Genomic DNA, 18,980 nt, shown 5'->3' on the forward strand with positions numbered 1-18,980 from the left:
CCATAAATATTCACATGCTCTTAAAGTTGCCTATGTGTTTTAATGCAGTTCTGACATACTAACATTTTTTTAACCATTATGATTATGGCTACCAAAATCTCTTATTGGCAGGAAAGTAAAAGGTAGTGAAAATAAATAGTGAGTTTGAATTCATCTTATTGCTGGACCTGTCTCACTCAGCTGCCGCTTCATCTGAATCAGTACTCCAACATGGTTGTTGTTGTTTTTTTTGTTTTTTTTTTAATTCACTTCACAGCCATGACAAAGAAACTTTCTGGATCTTTGTTGGCATCAGAAAGCTACCACCACTGAAAAGCTGCCTGAAAGTTTAAAAAGGTTTGTCTGTCAATTTATTTCACATGATGTACATACTGTAGAGAAATGAATGAAAACATAATTACGCTTTATGTCCCTCAGTTCTGTTCTAATGTGTGAGTGCAGTAAGCCTGCATTAACATTAAATTTTCAATAGGATGTGAGTTATAACGCAGCAGCCTTTCAATAACATCTTGACAGGAGAGATTTGTGACCACTTTGATCAAAGCAAGACTATCATCTTAGCTTAAATGAAATTATAATTGAGTGTATTTTCATTCCCAGAATGCCACAGCAAATCCAGCCTGCCATCACAAACCTCCCCTGAGTCCATTAACTGAAAATGCTGTTTGAGGTAATTAAGATCAAATTGCAAATCAAGATTAACAACAGTGCTTTACTGAAAGGATGGTAAGGATATGGTATTATGAAGATGAGTGGATATAATATGACAGAAAAAATAAAATGTAATATGCATACAGTGTTACATTAGGTAGCATATAGAAGTACATTTATAATAAAACAGACAGAATTTCATACTGCAAAATATCTACTATTGCAATTAATTTACAAACTATGTATAATTGTACTATACTATACTATACTATACTATACTCATATTATTCACTTTAGCTTTAATTAGCTTTTCAGTCTGCTTTGTACTTATGCACTGCTCCACTTCTTTTAAAATGTTGTATTTTACTTGATTCCATGCATCCTATATATTTGACGTTTTAACTTTTTTTTTTTAATGTTTTTATTTTATTTTATTACTATTATTATTCAGTATGTATACTTTTTTATATGTCATTGGATTATCTTAGTATTCTACTTGAATTTTTATTTGATCTTATTTGGGTTTTATTTTCAAACATAGGTACTAAGACCAGTGATAAAAAAGATTATAGTGTGTCTTTTTAACCCCCACAGCACCACTAAGGGTGTCTTTTTCTGGCGTAGGTTCGGGTTGCGCCTCAAGAGAGGTTAAGACCTGACCCACAGTGAGGTTAAAACTGTGGGAAGACATTCTGGGGTAAGCTGAAACCTCAAAAGCTGTGTCCACTGTGTATTGTGTACACATGGCAAACCACTTACTGCGTTGTCCAGTACACATTCTATGTATTCTATTTGTACTTTATTTGATCTTATTTTTATTATTATTATTATCAAGTGGGTTTATTTTCCATCTTAGGTTAAATGGGCGCTGAGGTCAGTTGTGGTAGGTTTGAAAAAAGGCCTGTTTTTGGTTGGGCCTGACACAGATAAGACCCACAGTGAGGTTAAATACAAGTGAAGACATTCGGTGGTAAGCTGAAAGAGGCTTATTTCAGTTTATCAAGACCAGTGGGGGGTCTTCATGGGCAAAAGGGGGATTGTGTTGTGCTTATGGCTTCAGAGACCTAGTCACCAACTGAGATTCACAAATACACTAATTCACAAATTATGTTTTTGCTTATTGTTTCTCAAATGACCACCACTGAAGCACACATTCTATGTATTGTATTTTCTTTAGCCCATCTTCTGTTTTGTAATATCATCATGTAAGTTTATTATCTGTCTGATGTATATTTAAATGTTTTTATGTTGATTTTATGTTTTTTCATGTGAAAAACTTGGTGCATGTTATTTCTTTTGATGTAAAGCACTGAGCTGCATTTTTGTATGAAAGGTGCTATACAAATAAAGTTACTATACTATACTATACTATACTATACTATACTATACTATACTATACTATTCTATACTATACTATTTTTTTTTTCATCATTGTCATTCAGATTTCTTGGTTTTCCTGAAAAGTGATACCACATGTATGACCTAAGACTGATTCTGATCCAGTTTAAGAGAAAAGCAGGCAGAAGGCCAAATCTGTGATCAGAGTTGTTCAGTGCAAATCACAATTATACAAATGGCAGTATTATTCCTCTTTTACCACCTTATTTTTACTGATTGGGTAAAATTGGATAAAATCTGAAGACAGGGCAGCTTATTTAATTATAGAGCGAGTCTTCCAGACGTAGCAACAATTATCTGAAAAACAGACCAAAAGCCTTAGCAAGACAAGGATTATTTTTGGGACATATCTAATGACACTGGACCTTGGACTCTGGCCACAGTGTCTTGGATCCATATTACAGACGAAGGCAGGTGCGTGAAAGAGAAGGAGATCCTAAATATATCCTTGAGTATATTTGTGAAGACTAATAGACTAAGAGGTGTGTCCTCAGTCACCACCCTCATATATTTGAACTTTTCATCATAGCTTATTGCATATATAATGCTAAAATTTGTGAATGTCTCAATCAGGTGGGTTAGTTGGTCAAATAATTAAATAAAGATAGGTGTAATTTATAGTAGAATTTTATGGGTTAAAATTGAACTTTAAACTTGAGTAGGGGGAGTTTAAAACTACTAAACTAAAATATTCTTCTTTACTAGTATGTAAAGCAATTAACATTTCTTAAATGCCAAGTCAATCAGAGACTCAGCAGCTTTAATTGTAACTCTTAAAAAAACCAAACCCTCCTGTACAGTTGGTGCTGCTGATGCTGCTCTGCCACAGTCGAATAGCACATCAACAGTTTACAGGAAGGATATCCAATACATTATCAGATAAACACTTCCCTGTCTTGAGCCCCTCAAATTGTGAACAATGCCTATAGGGTTTGCTCATCTCAGGCAGCATATGTGTTGAGCTACTATAACTTAACCCATATGAACTTACACCCGCCCACCCAAACACACTCACACAGAGACATCAGTGGATGCACAAAGCCTGATGACATTGTCACTGTGGTCCAAATCCCAGTCTGTCATTGATGAATAGGAGGACACTGTCACTGTGGAATCAGAAAAGATGAAAAATCAAACATAGATTTTTTTTTAAAAGATTGAAATAATGCTATGAACAAACAGACAAGACAGCAAATGAAGAGACACATTATATTGATTGTAATCATGATGAAACAAACTTTACTTAAGTTATGTACAGATTGAATGCTGCACTCATCTAGTAAGAAGTGGTCTCCATCTTCTCTTCTGTGCGTGCAGTGGCTTCTATTACATGACCATTATGAAGCCTTTCCATGGGAGCTGTCAGCTTGTCCATCACATTCCATATAAAGGCGTACCAAAAGTCAAATGTTTGGAAGCAACAAATCACAGAGCAGATCCTTCAAAAACATTGAGACACCCACACACGCCTCCTCCAAAATAGTATTGGATGTCCAGAGGAATCTAGTCACCCCTCTCTTGAAAGTACATATTTGACAGGGCACAGTGAGGCAGAGCTCGCACTCCAGCTTAGCGTTCAGTTAGGCACAGACGCCCCAGCCCCTCTCCCAGTCTCTCCTTGGTTTTCTTTTGGACTTTTTGACGGTGCCACCCAACAACAATCAGCAGCCATGGAGGCCATCAAGAAGAAGATGCAGATGCTTAAGCTCGACAAGGAGAATGCCTATGACAGAGCTGAGCAGTCTGAGTCAGACAAGAAAGCAGCAGAGGACAGAACCAAACAGGTCGGCTGAGTTTTTAAAAGCTTTTTTTTTTCTTTTGTGGAAAATCCCAAAGATCCATAGAAAAAGCAGAAATACCAGTGCCAATGTAAAGCTGCTGCCCTTTAAATGGACCACCTAAATACGGATTAATTGCTTTCAAGGATAATTCCAAATGAGGATTAAATTAAGAATAAAAGATATCTTTCTTGAATTTTTGGATGTTATAAACCCTCCTCTCAACTGTTTTGTCAATTGGTGATGTAAATATGGCCTATTATGTTAAATGTTAAATGATTACTGGTTGGTGGTAAATTGCATGTTTATTAAAAATGTTAAATTCACATTCTGTTTAATTTTATAATGTATTTTATATGCATGTATAGTTAGATTACGATATAAGACAGTTTGAAAAGAAATTGCATGTTATTGAAGATGAAAAAGATTAAGCGTAGTTCCAAACTGCTAAAGACAAGCTGCTGACCACTGAGATCATCAGCACCAAGGTATTTGATCCTGAAGTGCATGATCTTACCTAACTATTCCCATTTTTCTTTCTCCCCTCCTCTCCTGTCCTGTGTGTCTCTTTGTCTGCTCTGTTGTGCCTGTCGGCACTCACGCCACTCCGTCTCCCTGCTGACCTCTCACCTCTAAATCTATCCCAATGGTAACTCGTTTCAGCTTGAGGATGACTTGGTAGATCTGCAGAAGAAGCTGAAGGGAACTGAGGATGAGTTGGAGAAGTACTCCGTGGGTCTTAAAGATGTTGAGGAGAAACTTGAGGTGGCTGAGAAGAGTGCTACCGATGTAAGTAAGGAAGGGATTCACAATGGCACCATTCCTGTACCACACCCTCTCACACCCTCATTCTCTCACCACTGTGACAGTTAAACACAGAAAAATATATTTGGCTCTCTGTGGGCATTTAAATTGCCCAAATATATTATCTGTGAAATGACATTCATCTTGGAGGTCTTACACACCTGCCCTACCTGGAATATTGACCCCTAGAACTTTTTGATTTTATTATTGTTGAACTGTCAAACCATATTTTGTCAAGGACCACATACACAGTCACTTATACGCCAGCCCAAAGAAAGCCACATAGGCTGTGTATCTGATACTTCAATTATTAATTTCATGTCTGGTCACAGTAGAACAGTGCACATGACCAATTTGAATAAACTCCCAGTTCTCCCAGTTGCACACCCAGTACATACGGCTGGTAATCCAGCTTGATTATCTTGACATGAGCACTATTTGAATTTTTTTATTTGTCCCGCCCTCTTGTTGAACTGCCAGCTAGGTCAGCGTTGCCTGGTATCCCAGCATGCTTTGTACAGCAAATTAGACACTTCCTATCAACAATCTATGAGTGCAAATCTTGTCGCCAGTCAGTTCGGCTACACTGGAATGTGTCCATTATAGTCAACTAAAGCTCCAGCACTCACCACAGAAGCCACAGGCATGACTGTGTATCGGTGTCATGTGGCTCATCTCTATTTTTATGCGTTGGTCTGTTCCAACAGATAAAAATGAGAAAGAACTGTGAAAAAACAAGCACAATATGTTTAAAAAAATATTAAAATAGAACACCTAAATATTCCAGAGGCCATGCACATTAAAATCTTGTTAATTAATCAGTTGCAGTTAACATACCCTACGCTTCCAAAACCTGCAGTACCAACTGCTTAATCACTTAGCAAAACTCATTGTACATGCAGTGGCAGAGACAGAGTTGGTGTAACAGGTAAAAAGCCTGGTCCACTCCGTCGCGCCTGCGTGACATGTCACCCCCATGCTGGTGTCTTTCAGCTGTTATGAATGGCCTGGTGTCTCAAAATATCTTAATGCCATGTATAGACCATTGCTCCCAGCTGACCCGTAGAGAGCACTGCTGATCTCAGCAGTAGCCTGCTTCCTTGACATGTGGGAAGGAATGGAGCAGGTGAACCCTAATGCCAAGGAGACAGTAAGGAGCAAGCAATAGGAAGTAAGGAATTAATATGTATTTGTTCAAAAGGACTCAGGAATGCAGGTGAACAGAACACAACAAATTATCCAATAAAGCCTGAACTTGACTTAAATATAAACAGAAGGAATATACAATGAAGGAATAGGGAACAGGTGACTAGGCAGGAGAACAGCCAAGAAGCTGATAGGCTGGGGGAATCACTGGGACCAGGACAGGGCTGACAAGGCTGATGCAGGGCAGGTGTAAAGAGAAAGGACTATAGGAAAAGGAGGAAAACATAGAACTGACAAACAAATTCAGAAAACACAATATGACCAGACAGGACTGTGACAGGACCATGACAGGACAAGTTGCAGCAGAGTCCATCTACTCAAAGCTTGTGCACTGTCCAGCCTATCTTCACAAAGCTTTCAGCACAATCAAGGACATAACATTTATCCTTTTGAATTTCTTGGAAGCTGTGCAGCAACAGCAACAGTAGCTCATACTGTAGTCCTTTTTTAAATTTGTAATTAAACAATTGCTGGAAGAACTTTGTGTAGGCAGTCAAGTGAAAGATTATATCCTTGCAAGATTAGGCATATGGTGTTGAAAAGAGAGCTGAGAGATTACAGATGGACTTGCTCTCAGAAATAAAAGCCAGGGACCAAGTAAGCATGTTTACCTTGCATATACAGCCAGAAAAGAGCTGCTTATCAGATACAAATTGCATACATTTCTATGTGGTGTCAGACAATTCAGTGAAGCAATGTCACCACCAAAAACACCTCACAGCGCTGATTTTACCTGAGGTGCCTGCTTATTTGACTTGATTTTAATTTTTAATTTATTATTTTAAATGTTTCCTTATGCACGCTTTTTATTTTAATTTCTGTATTTATATTATAAATACAGATATATTATATTTTATAAATGTGTTTTTTGTGAAGCACCTTTTAACTGTACTTTGAAAGGGTACATAAATAATTGTGATTATCATTAATATTATTATTGTTTTTATAATAATAATTATTATTATATCATGTTGGTAGGGTATCCAATAAGTTACATACTTCTTGCTTTTCAATAGTGGACTTCTATGTGCACTGGCTGGAAGAACTGTGTGACTTTAAAGAGTCAGCTTGCTTTGATATTTTAAATGACAGCCCAACAAAAAACCCTGCACATTGTGAAGTTAGAGGGACCAACAATATCTATAATGACCTTATTTTAATTTTGCTGGGTGTCTGGGACGCCAGAGGACAAGAGTGTACTCCACAATATAAATATAATAGAACTCACTATTGCCCACTATTATCCAGAGTGGTAGACAGCTGTGCTTCCCTGTACAGGCATGAGGTTTTATATGCACTGTGGCTGCACACAATGCGGGAGTGACCACCTTTCACAAAAAAGTCAAATGTCCCCTAGTTTAATAGGACCTTTCTAAAACAAATGTTTAAAATAGGCTCTCTATAACTTCTAGGTTTGGTGTGTTGGTATCTAGACATGCAGGCAATTGCAGCAGCGCACCAAATGTATAAGGTACAAAATATGTCAGCCAACTAATGTCGAATCCCTCACTAGCATCCACTTATATGGAATGCCTAGCAGTTCAAAAGTCGATGTTGTGATTTTTAACGTGTAAACAATATGTTGACAACAAACCTCTGAAAGCACGCCAACAATGAGTATCATACACATGACACAAGTGCAGTAGCCACTGAGGGGCACAGGCAAGCCTCCCTGGAGAGCCTTTCCCAAAAGGTGGCACACAGAAACTTTTGAACAACTGCGATGAAATGAAGTTAGGTTGCATCACAAAGAAACCACCCCTAAAATAACAATCACTACCTGCATTCTTTGGGCTGATGTGTTAGTGTGCAGTGTAAGTTCTGGTTTGTGTATGACAGATGATGTGCATCTCCTGACTTGTTGCTACTCTTCTCTCACTAGGCTGAGGGAGATGTCGCTTCCCTTAACAGACGTATCCAGCTGGTAGAGGAGGAGTTGGATCGTGCTCAGGAGCGTCTGGCCACTGCTCTGACCAAGCTGGAGGAGGCTGAGAAGGCTGCTGATGAGAGCGAGAGGTGGGTTCTTTAGAGCAGCAGGGATTCACACCTGACATGTGTCCTATCAGGGAGACAAGGTGTGCAAGTCAGTTCCTTACTCCTAACACCCCTTGACTGTTTGTATCCCCACACAGAGGCATGAAGGTCATAGAAAACAGAAACATGAAGGATGAGGAGAAGATGGCAATGCAGGAGATCCAGCTGAAGGAAGCCAAGAACATTGCTGAGGAGGCTGACCGCAAATATGAGGAGGCGAGTTTTTCAGCTACCTAGCAACCACCCTAAAACAGTTCTTCAACCCTGAACATGCAGTTTCTCATGCACAAAAATCTGTAATTGTGACAACTCTAAGACAGTTGTCAGGTGGATTTTTAAGATGTAATTATTTGTTTAATGATATCTTTATTGGTTAGATAATGATTATGAAACAGTTTTGTTTCTTAAAGATGCTGAATTGTGTGTAATCTTTTTCAATTTTCAATCCAAAATCAGCATTTGTCTAAAACATGTGGATCAGTCATATCATACATGAGAAATAGCATTTAACCATGTCCTTATTGTGTCACAGTCATCAGTTATTAGTTGTATTGTAACACTTTGCTGTGCTGCAACTAAAGGTGGCTCGTAAGCTGGTCATCATTGAGAGTGACCTGGAGCGTACAGAGGAGCGCGCTGAGCTGTCAGAAAGGTACAATGTTTCACTTGTACAACACTTCACATTGAAGAGAAGCATGGTATTTGCTCAAATTCTTACCAAATTAGTTAGTTAACTCTAACCTACTGCTGTTAGTGTGATTATAAGAGTCATGTTGCTAATTCTACATTTCTGCTCTGTTAAGGCACGTTAAGGTATTTAGGGGTCCCTACTTTATTCGCTGTTTATTCGCTATAGATCAGTAATTCTCTCTTTTTTATTTTATCTATTATTCAGGTCCTTAACAACCCCATCGATTAAAATATAGGATAGCTGTCTTTCCTGAATACTCATGTTGATTATTTAATCATTCAGTTTTATATAATTGAAAAAGCATGTCATTTAAAGATTCTCGCAAATTTTTAGATGTTGGGATTAAGTTGTAGACACGCATCCATCATAATAAAAATGGTCGGGCCTTCTGTGTCTCTTTCCAGATATTTGGAAAACAAAATTTCTCAACCATCTCCGGAATGTTAAATGCCTTATAGCAGACATAGGCTATCTGCAGATTGTTATTGTCAGAGGTGGTTGTCTAATCCAGTTTAGGGCTGAATGGCACACAACTGCTCCTTCATGTTGGTGCCCATTTAATTTATTTTACATGGTACAGTATCATTGCTGAGTTCGATGGATTTCAGTACTTGTTTGGGGTAATGCTCCATCATGATATATATTACCACCAACTTCTCTGATTATTTGAGACTTGAGGGTTTCATGGCCTCATATGAGAACACTTGTTCACACAATAAACATGTTGGAGGTTGTGTAGTGGTAGTTGAAGGTACTAATCCTTTGAAGTAAAGTATTCCAGAGAATACGGACAGTATATTTTCTTGTTTTTTTATGTCTTACTTTGCGATATGATAGTTGTTTTATGATGCCAATATTTACCAAGGAGCAAGGAGAGCCAACTGTATAGACTACTAACCTATAGATGAGGTTTCTTACTATGCAAAAAAAACACACAAAACCTTGTCCAAAAAAACTTAAGATGATTATGGTAAAAGCAAGACTAATGATGAAATGTGAAAATGTGCATTTGAATTAGTTCTTATTGATCTTACTTTCCCTCCTGTCTACCCCTGGTTCTGTCCATCTTTGGTTCCCCTCATTGTCACCCCCCTTGTCTAAAACACCAGCAAATGCTCTGAGCTTGAGGAAGAGTCAAAAACTGTGACCAACAACCTGAAGTCACTGGAGGCCCAGGCTGAGAAGGTAAATGCAACCCTCTGGCCAACTGCATGCTGTCCCAGTAGTAGTTATTTCATGTCACAATTGTATGGTATCACTTCCAACAATTTCAGAGTTGACTCTATGCCCATATGTTTGACTCCTACCATTGCTTTTGTCCCACAGTACACAAGCAAGGAGGACAAATATGAAGAGGAGATCAAGGTCCTCACTGACAAGCTGAAGGAGGCAAGTTTCACAAGACCTTATCTGGGGTTGCAGGCTTGATTTTTAGAAGTCAAAGGTGAAGTTTTACAGTTCAAGTGTCGGACTGACTCATAAATCTGTCTCTCCACCACAGGCTGAGACTCGTGCTGAGTTCGCTGAGAGATCAGTAGCCAAGCTTGAGAAGACCATTGACGACTTGGAAGGTATGATTTTTCTAAATCCTCCTCGGCTTATATTGAAATGTTTATTAAGTCAGTCCTGGTATTTAGTTAAGTGCTCAGTACTCTAAAACTAACTTTAGGCCATTTTTTCCCTCTTAATTTGTCATGCCTCCTTTATAAAACATACTGTTGTGGTGTCCTTTATTCTGTTCTTTGTTTAATCTAGTTGATTTTGTTTTTTAGATCTATAGTAGGAAAAAATGGCTATGATGTTTATTGGAGATATTGGGGCTCTGAGGGAGTCTAAAGATAATTTTCTGGTGTAACTTTGTTTTCCTCTTTTGCCTCCTGTTTTCTTTTTTTTCCATCCTCCTCTCTGTCTTCGTAATTGTCTGGATACTTCACCCTTCACCTTTGCTCCCCTTCACTGCACCTCTCTCTTGCACATCTGGCCCACCAATAGATGAGTTGTATGCCCAGAAACAGAAGTTCAAGTCCATCAGCGAGGAGCTGGACCACGCCCTCAACGACATGACTTCCATGTAATTTTCAACTTTCTGTGCCTGCTTGTTCTGCCGTCACCCTGTTATCCCCCCTGCACCTTTCCTGTCTGTACACCAGCAGCCTCACCCCCTCCCCTCCTATATTTTCTTGTACCCATCATGACTACTACTGTATATCCAATACTTGTATGTCTCTGTGTTTTAATCAGCTATGCAGCTATGTTTTTTGTTATAGTCTTAAAAAATGAATACAAAAACGTTCAAACATAAAACACACATGGTTTTATGAGTGTAATTGAAGCCCACTTGCAATAACCTATTCATTTTTTCAGTTTTTTAACTGCATTAAATGTAAGTTTTATTACTTTTTATGTGAAAGGAGAATCAATGTTAATTTTTTCCCTTATTTAAAAATATTAATGGTAATTTCCATGATATTTTGTGATCATTAGTAAAGCATGCAAGTTCTCCATTGAAATGTGGACCCCATGAAGAAAGACTTTAATTGAATCAGATTCACTTACTGTAACCTTGAGTGTTTCCTCTTTCCCCAAGTGTGTTTCATTTTGTCTTCTACTAATATGGTCTACTTCTGTTCAGAAGAAAGGCCTCGTATTTGTGAGGTCATTCTGTCGCTACCCCAGTTGACCTGCCGTAATTTAGCATCACTGTGTGCGAGCTGCCAATTTTGCTTGATTAATTTTATCCCTCAACATTCAACCATTCTGTGGTGGTGAGTTTCTGTTTTGTTTTGTCGTTTTGTCCTTTCTCAAAATGTATTTCAATTGCGCATTAACGTTTTCGTCGTGAGTGCCGTAGCTCCTGTGGTTCTGGTGTATTGTAGTGCACATATCAAATTTCTATGAGCCTCGCGCCACCTCCCCTCGTTCACTATTACTCTTCTCTCTCATACACAGATAAATTGTTTTCACCTCATCAAAGACGCTTCCTGCCGGCTGAGTGGCGTCTGTCATCTCTTTCCAGCCATCTCTCCATCTTCCCATCCCTCTATCTCTGCTATCCTTTCCTCATGTTTTCATCATCACATCAAAGTTAATTGCATCCCATCTCTTATACAGAATCCTAGAAACTTCCTGCGTTGTGTAAAAAATAAACGTCCTTCCTTCTATGTAAGCTGTATCTCTTTACTCTGTCCTTTTTTTCTTTTTCATTTCTACTTATTTTCAAGGGGCTCTAATAAAACTAGAACGTCTTGATTTTAAGTAATGTAATTACTTTTTATTTCTGCATTTCAACAAGCCATACACTCTGCTTTCCTTGGTGTAGTTATAAAGATTTCAAAAGCTGTTCTTTTTTATTTCTTCAAATATTGTTCTGTGAAGCTGAGATATAAGTGATATGACAGTAAGTGTGAATAGCACAATGCCTAGAAGAACTACAGGTACTTGACTGAAAGCTGAGCAAAATTGTCTTTTGAGACTGATGCATGCAAGCACTTTCTAACATTTAGTACTGTGACAGGAGGAACTAACTCTGAAAAGATTTGAATATTGTAGGAAATTGGTGTTGGATTGTTGTTAGGAAGATTGTGGTAAAGTAGAGAAATAGTGGAATACAGAACAGTATGTAAGATACAGTATGTTGAGACTCCTCTGGTTTCTGGGAAAACTGTGTGATTTAGAAGCATTGTTTCACTCTCTATTAAGATATGAATGATTATGACACACAGGTTTTGTATGATACATAGTATCCTGTCATATATTTGAATAAACATACCATCACACATTCTGAGTCTTTTTATGAAAGTCATTTTCATAACTTCAGACAGAAAGCTGAGCAGAAGTGAGGAGTTTTCTGGTGTGCTTGAGACTTCACAATTTAAAAGCCATATTCTTAAACTCAAAGTCAATGTCAGAACAAACTGAAGCTATTATCTGTTTCTTCAGTTCTAATATTGAACAGATACATTTTAGCATATGCTAAGGTGCACTTGACAGACAATGGCAGACATACTTTTTATCATTATTTTTTCTGGTTTGTTGCCACATGATTTTAAAGATTTGATTTTATTAGTCTCCTGCCTACCTATGGGTCAAATCTGCTCCTCCTCTGTTTTTACTGAACACATTGCTCTGCTTTGCTTTACCTGTTGCAGACAAAAATATGAAGAGTATATTGTCAAAACTGACTCTCAAAAAACAGGAAGATCAAAACACTCATTTGATTATGTTATTTAACAGCTATTCAGATAGTTGCAACATCTTTTACAAAGATTTTTTTTTTAAATCTCCTGAAGGTAGGTGTCAATAGGCATGGCACTTTCTTTCCCGATTTCCTACAGATGGCCTCTACAAGCAACTTGAGAAAAAAATGTCTTTTCACTAATGAAATAAGTGTGGTCTTATGCCAGACTAAAATGTGTGAATGTTTAATCTGTTTTGTTTTTAACGTGTGTTTGACAGTCTGATCTGAGTGTATGATCCAAAGCATTTCCATTTTGCATTGTCCGTATATGATGTTTGCACTGCTTGAAATCTGTGTTGGTGTTGGGGGAAGTGCGTAAAAAAACACATAGTGACAATTAGGGATTACTTCACATGTATCGTATTAGAAGTATCAGTATTATAACATTATACAATAAGACATTTTTATGGATTGTTTTGTGTTTATGTGTATAAGAACATTGCCAATTGTTTGCATGGTTGCTTGCATATCCATAGTATGAGATTGTTTACTTCATCGTGTTTCTCTTGTTTTCTCTCAGTGCTGAGTAGGTCTGATTAGAAAGCACCCACATTTAATGACTGATCTGAATAATGTAGTCAGTTTGATTATTAATGCAAGCTAACCAGCTGACTTCCTTATGCTCGCTTGTGTGAGATTAAAACCTCTTCATTTAACAGAGAAAGTGTCACACACTAAAGAAGAACCTCAATATGCACCAGATGCTCCACCAGACTCTAATGGACCTGAATAATTTGTGAAAGCACAGTCTGACCCCACACACATTGTGGTTTTGGCTTTTTTTGTACTTGCACCTTAACATAAACCCCTCTTCTCATACCTTGCATGGTGAGAACAAACAGCCAGATGCTATTAATATCGCACCATCTTGCCGTTAGTGGAACTCAACCAAGGAGCAAAGTTAACAGGAAGTAAAGCTTAACCATTCCCTTTGAAGCCTGAAGTTAGAAACATTGTAGTTTTTATCTTGATTGACCTTAAAAATTCTTAAATAAAAATAAAAGCATGTTTATGTTGAATACATGGTCATCATAGTGATTAACTTAGGCTTAATATATTTTGGGGTCATTGAAAAAACCTGAACGAATGAAAACAATCTAGGTTTTCTCTCCATAGAAATGTGGAGTGTGTAAATATGCAGATCAAATGAAGAACTGATCTTTTACACCTTCAACCATTTGTACTTGACCTTCAACTTAACTTCCAGCTGGGGGGAAAACAACGTCACAATGTCACATTCTTTGTTTGGCTAAGCACCACTGGACCATGTCAATTTAGTTTCAAAATAATCAATCCAAGAAGCGGACTGGTGGACTCCTGACCAGAGTTGTGACCAGAAGTTGTTGAAATACTTGCATTCAATTTAAGTTTATAGTATGTGTCATATTAAGTGTCTTTTAATTATGTGTAATTATTGTCTGATGCACAGACAAAGCTGCCAAATTTCCCACATTAGCTATGTGAATGTAACTGTATCACAAATTCACATTTATTAAAAACAAGTAATCACCAGTTCTTCACAGTAGCGGAGAATGGGCGGAACCACATTGATGGATGCTCGAGCAGTGATGGCAGTCAAGAACAAAGCACTGTACCATGTCGATACACTATGTAAACTATACTGTACTATAAACTAAACGAAACATTACTGTGGTCAAGCCAGCTTCCAAAACCATGGTCAAACTAGCCCTGAATTACGGTAAGAATGTGCGAGAACTGATTTCAAAATAAAACCAACCCTCTGTGAAAAATGAACATTCATTCATCATGCCGAAAATTAATGAATGAACAAAGAGAGAAAGAAAAATAATTAAATAAATAAATAAAACAAAATTACTATTTATTAAATCATAAATGATATGAATAACTTCAGTCTTCCTGTTTCCTTCATAATAGATGTCACCTATATCATCATCAGTTCTGACAGAATTTCAAAATAAAGTCCCATAAAAGTAGACAGTTGTTGTTCAGAGTTGTTTTCTGAAGGTTTCAGGGCAAAACAGAGTTTACAAAGTGCTTTTGACGGACAAAGCAAAGACATACAACACAGAGAGCAGTATCGAGGCAAAAATTAAGAAGATAAAGTAGACAACAATGAAATACAGCAAGGAGGTGATGAAAATATAATTTAAAGAATAATATAAAGTGAAATAAAAGACACTAACAATAAACAAACAACATCACATAAAGCAAATCTATAGAAATAATTTTTAAGAAGTGATTTAGAAGTTACGAATCCTGCAAGCCTTATTTCCTCAGGTAGGTTGTTCCAAATCTGAGGCCCTGATGGAGAAAGCGTGGTCAGTTTTAGATTTATAGTGGGAAAGAGTGAAAAGGCAACAAATAAAAAAACTCAGAGGCCTATGAGACATGTTTGTGGCATTATTTTTAAAAACCCTTCCCCAGGGCCCCCTTGTAAAAGCTTAGCCCCCTATCCATAATTCTCTACTGACGCCCGTGGGGGGCTCCCTCTCTCGCTCGATGTTTTCTGAATCGTAATTTGATTCATTTGGTCTGGGTCGACGGTGCAAACAGGAAGCAGGTTGTTGTTGACGGCAGCTCATCAACCAAGTAGGGACAATTAATTTATCGCCAGCAAAAAAGGAATATCATTTCCAGCAATGTCTCGGTTGTTAATGCCAAATCGTTTCTGTGCCAAATGTACCCTGCTGACAGGAGCCGGAGCGCGAGGCAAACAACAGTCAGATACGCGGGGTATTTTTATCCAACAACAAAGACATTATGTCAGAGGGTCTAACACAGTCTTTTCCAAACAGTGGTCAAAGTCCAGTATTTGGCTGTGTGGGTTTGGTGTGGGGATTGCTTTAGCTGTCGGACTGAAATACCGCGTAGACACAGCGAATAGTTCGTGTGCTGATAAAGTGATCGTCTCACCGAGAGCTGATCGATACAACGCTGCCATTAAAGTGAGCAGAGACCTTGTGGAGCGGATACAGGTAGGCATAGAGGTAGGCCTGTGAAAGTTTTGTATTGTGACTGACCAGTTTTCCTCCATACATCATACATTCGTCCTTCCCTCCAGTGGCCCCTGTATCAGTGTTTGTGTCTCCCTGTTGTCAGGCTGAGGTCGGGGCTCCAGGGATTGTGGTTGGGGTCTCTGTGGATGGTGCTCAGATCTGGTGTGAAGGTTGGTGCCTGCCAGGTCCACTTTAAAGGGGACACAAGTATGCACATTTCCAGGTCTATATTTTTAATACGTGGTCCTACAGGAATATCTTTGCATGATTTACAGTTCAAAAAACTCATTATTTATCTTATATTGAATCTTTATTAGAGCCCGACCGATATATCAGTCAACCGATATTATCAGCCGATATTGCTTTATCACAGATATATTGGTATCAGTGAATATTCCGTTCAAACAACGTGTACAGTGTGAAAGTAAGCATCATCATTTTCTATGGTCTTATTTCATTCACTGAAATATCCCAAATATTATACTGTATGATTTAGATTTATTACAATTAATTGTGTAAAAATGGAACACATGCATTCGTTATCATATTCATGCAAAAACACATTCACACATTTTATATGACGCGTTGAAATTCCTTGTGTAATTCAGGGTTTGGTTATGCTGATTTGGAGAATCGTGTGCCATGCAGACCAGAAACCATAATGCGAATTGCCAGTATCAGTAAGCCCCTCACATCTGCAGCTGCTGCACGACTGTGTGAGGAGGGAAAACTAGATCTTGATGTCCCAGTCCAGAAATATGTCCCTGAGTTTCCCCAAAAACAGTTTGATGGACAAGACGTAAGTAATCAGAAATAACACAAATTGAAATTGTTTTATTTTTTTCCCAGCAGTCTGATGTAGTCATTCAATTTTGTGATCCGCTCACATACACATCATTTATTCTGTTCTTTCAAGGTCACAATAACCCCACGTATGATTCTGTCTCACCTGAGTGGTATACGCCATTATGAGAAGGATGGAAAGAAAGTGAGGGAGGACAAGGAGAAAGCCAAGCGACGCTTGAAGCCACCAGGAGGAAAGGAGAAAAATGATGAAAAGAGCTCGTCTGAAAACAAAGAGAAACCCGCAAAAGAAGAGAACACCAAAGGTAAAGAACCCACCCAGGCTCAGAAGAAAAAAGAGTTTGAGCATGAAGAGTACTACTTGAAGGACAACTATGAAAGTGTCAATCAGGCCTTGGACCTCTTCAAGGATGACCCACTCATTTTCAAACCAGGTAAAGCAAGTGTTGCTTGCTCAATCATTCAAATATGATACAGTTTCAAATGTTGTGTCTTAATCACTAAGATTTATGTTTTCTTACTTTCAGGCACTACTTTTCTCTACTCCACCCATGCCTTCACCCTACTTAGTGCTGTTATGGAGCAGGCTGCAGGCCAGCACTTCCTGGATCTCATGATGAAAATGTTCCGTGAAGTGGGAATGCTCAATACTGTGCCTGATGAGAATGAACCGATTATTTACCACCGCTCCAGGTAATCTATAACCTAGGTATATATGTCCAGTTATATCTAAAGCACTGAGACATGTCAAACTGCATAGAAGGGAGCTGTATAGCCAACATTAGAGTTGAGCTTTGTGAGGAGCTCCTATTTCTTACTGGGTCTTATGATTATCATACAGATAGTGATTGTTTTTGATATGGTATGATAAAAATCTGATGATGAGACAGAGTTTACGGATGATTCTCCTCCACAGATTTTATCATTTCAACAAGAGAGGACGTGTTCTGAACTGCCCATACGTAGACAACTCTTATAAGTGGGCGGGAGGCGGCTTCCTTTCCACTGTGGGAGACCTGTTGCTGTTCGGTAACACTCTACTCTACAGCTACCAGGTGGCTCACCTGAAGGACACCAAAAACTTGCTGCCAGGCTTCCTCAAACCCAAAACTGCACTGGATCTGTGGGCAGCAGTTGACAGGACAGAGGCTAGCTGGGATAAAGATGGACTGTATGCCCAAGGCTGGCTGGTAGTGGAGGAGCTGCAGAAATATGGCCAGTGCAGGAAGCGCAGGCACTATGTGTCACACACAGGAGGCGCTGTGGGGGCTAGCAGTGTCCTCCTGGTATTACCCAGTGAGGAGATAGACCAGTGCCAAGGACAGACCCCCCTCCTCCCACAGGGGGTAGTGGTTACAATCCTCACTAACATGCAGTCTGTTGGACTAAACAGTACTGCACTGAAAATTGCACATACGTTTGACAAAGCCAGAAGCCTGTCAGAGTAAGTTGTTTATAGAAATGTGTGACTCACACACAAAACTTTCTGATAAAACTTGTGCTCTTTGATATGGCTTTTAAATATGTTTTCAGAATGTTTTAGAAAATCAAATAAATCTTTCAACATGTATTTATATGTATAATGTGAATTCTGCAACAAATTATTTCCTATTTCAACATTTGCCACTAGGTGGAACCACTTCACTATATTTCTGACACAAAAAGAAGGCCTTTGACCTACAATATCAGGTTGTTGGTTTGATACAGAAGTGTATCAATTTGTCAACAATCCAGTATTTTCTTTTATATGAATTTCTGTTGGGGGGGGGGGGGGGGGCTTAAATACACAATGGGAGGAACTCTAAAGAGCTCTGAAGTTTCTATATCACATGTAGTCCTGCCCAGATATATCCTAAATATTGTCACTGAGTCAGTTATTGAGGGAAAAAAACAATAAGGTGACATTTTCACATTATCACTTCTGTACCTAATGCCAATGTTAAGACTTCATCTTTGCATTTTGACAAAACAAGAACAATTCCAGATTTTAATACCTGAGTGAGTTTGCAACAACAACCATATAGCATTAATAATGATATTATGTTAGGAAGTAACTAAGCTTGCAGCAGTCCAATTTAAGATTTTTTTTTTACCAACAGCTGTTGATTTTTACCAGCTGTCTATTAAAATGGGAAGACTAACAAACCTGAAACCTTGGACATGCACTCCAACTAGTTTTATTTCCCCTCTTAAACACTCTGAATTCAATCAGATTTGATGCCACTGTTCTCTCATAAAACTCCTGGGATCTCCTGTGCCCCTGTTTTTAGATTTAAGGAGACTGATGAATGGCTTGGGATAAGCTAATTATAAAGACTTGCCAACACACAGTTGTATCACTCAGTTTGAAGTGTGTGTGCTCCTGTAATGTCCCGCTTTGTGAGAGCCAATGTGAGTCT

The 18,980-nt window shown here is 38.4% G+C and overlaps 2 protein-coding genes across 5 annotated transcripts; both read left to right on the forward strand.

Annotated features, from left to right (window-relative positions):
- Positions 1-3,592: 3,592 nt before the first annotated feature.
- Positions 3,593-13,539, forward strand: LOC128359216 (tropomyosin alpha-1 chain-like). Of its 3 annotated transcripts, none has more exons than XM_053319657.1 (10): positions 3,593-3,833; positions 4,491-4,616; positions 7,720-7,853; positions 7,970-8,087; positions 8,453-8,523; positions 9,672-9,747; positions 9,889-9,951; positions 10,064-10,133; positions 11,512-11,518; positions 13,461-13,539. In XM_053319657.1, the coding sequence occupies exons 1-10, from the start codon at positions 3,720-3,722 to the stop codon at positions 13,537-13,539; spliced, it is 858 nt and encodes a 285-aa protein (XP_053175632.1). In that variant the 5' UTR covers positions 3,593-3,719. The 3 variants fall into 3 exon arrangements, with proteins under 3 accessions (XP_053175632.1, XP_053175631.1, XP_053175633.1); XM_053319656.1 differs by lacking the exon at positions 13,461-13,539 and adding an exon at positions 10,555-10,633 and having other exon boundaries at positions 11,512-12,340; XM_053319658.1 differs by lacking the exons at positions 3,593-3,833; positions 4,491-4,616; positions 11,512-11,518 and adding an exon at positions 6,399-6,434 and having other exon boundaries at positions 13,459-13,532.
- Positions 13,540-15,337: 1,798 nt separating this feature from the next.
- lactb (lactamase, beta) lies at positions 15,338-18,342 on the forward strand. Of its 2 annotated transcripts, none has more exons than XM_053319027.1 (6): positions 15,338-15,768; positions 15,881-15,947; positions 16,386-16,576; positions 16,694-17,015; positions 17,109-17,274; positions 17,498-18,342. In XM_053319027.1, exons 1-6 carry the CDS (start codon positions 15,421-15,423, stop codon positions 18,027-18,029), a joined length of 1,626 nt encoding a protein of 541 aa, XP_053175002.1. In that variant the 5' UTR covers positions 15,338-15,420; the 3' UTR covers positions 18,030-18,342. The 2 variants fall into 2 exon arrangements, with proteins under 2 accessions (XP_053175002.1, XP_053175003.1); XM_053319028.1 differs by having other exon boundaries at positions 15,338-15,756.
- Positions 18,343-18,980: the final 638 nt, after the last annotated feature.

This window comes from Scomber japonicus, chromosome 5 (genome assembly GCF_027409825.1).
Source record: "Scomber japonicus isolate fScoJap1 chromosome 5, fScoJap1.pri, whole genome shotgun sequence".
Lineage (NCBI taxonomy): Eukaryota > Metazoa > Chordata > Actinopteri > Scombriformes > Scombridae > Scomber > Scomber japonicus.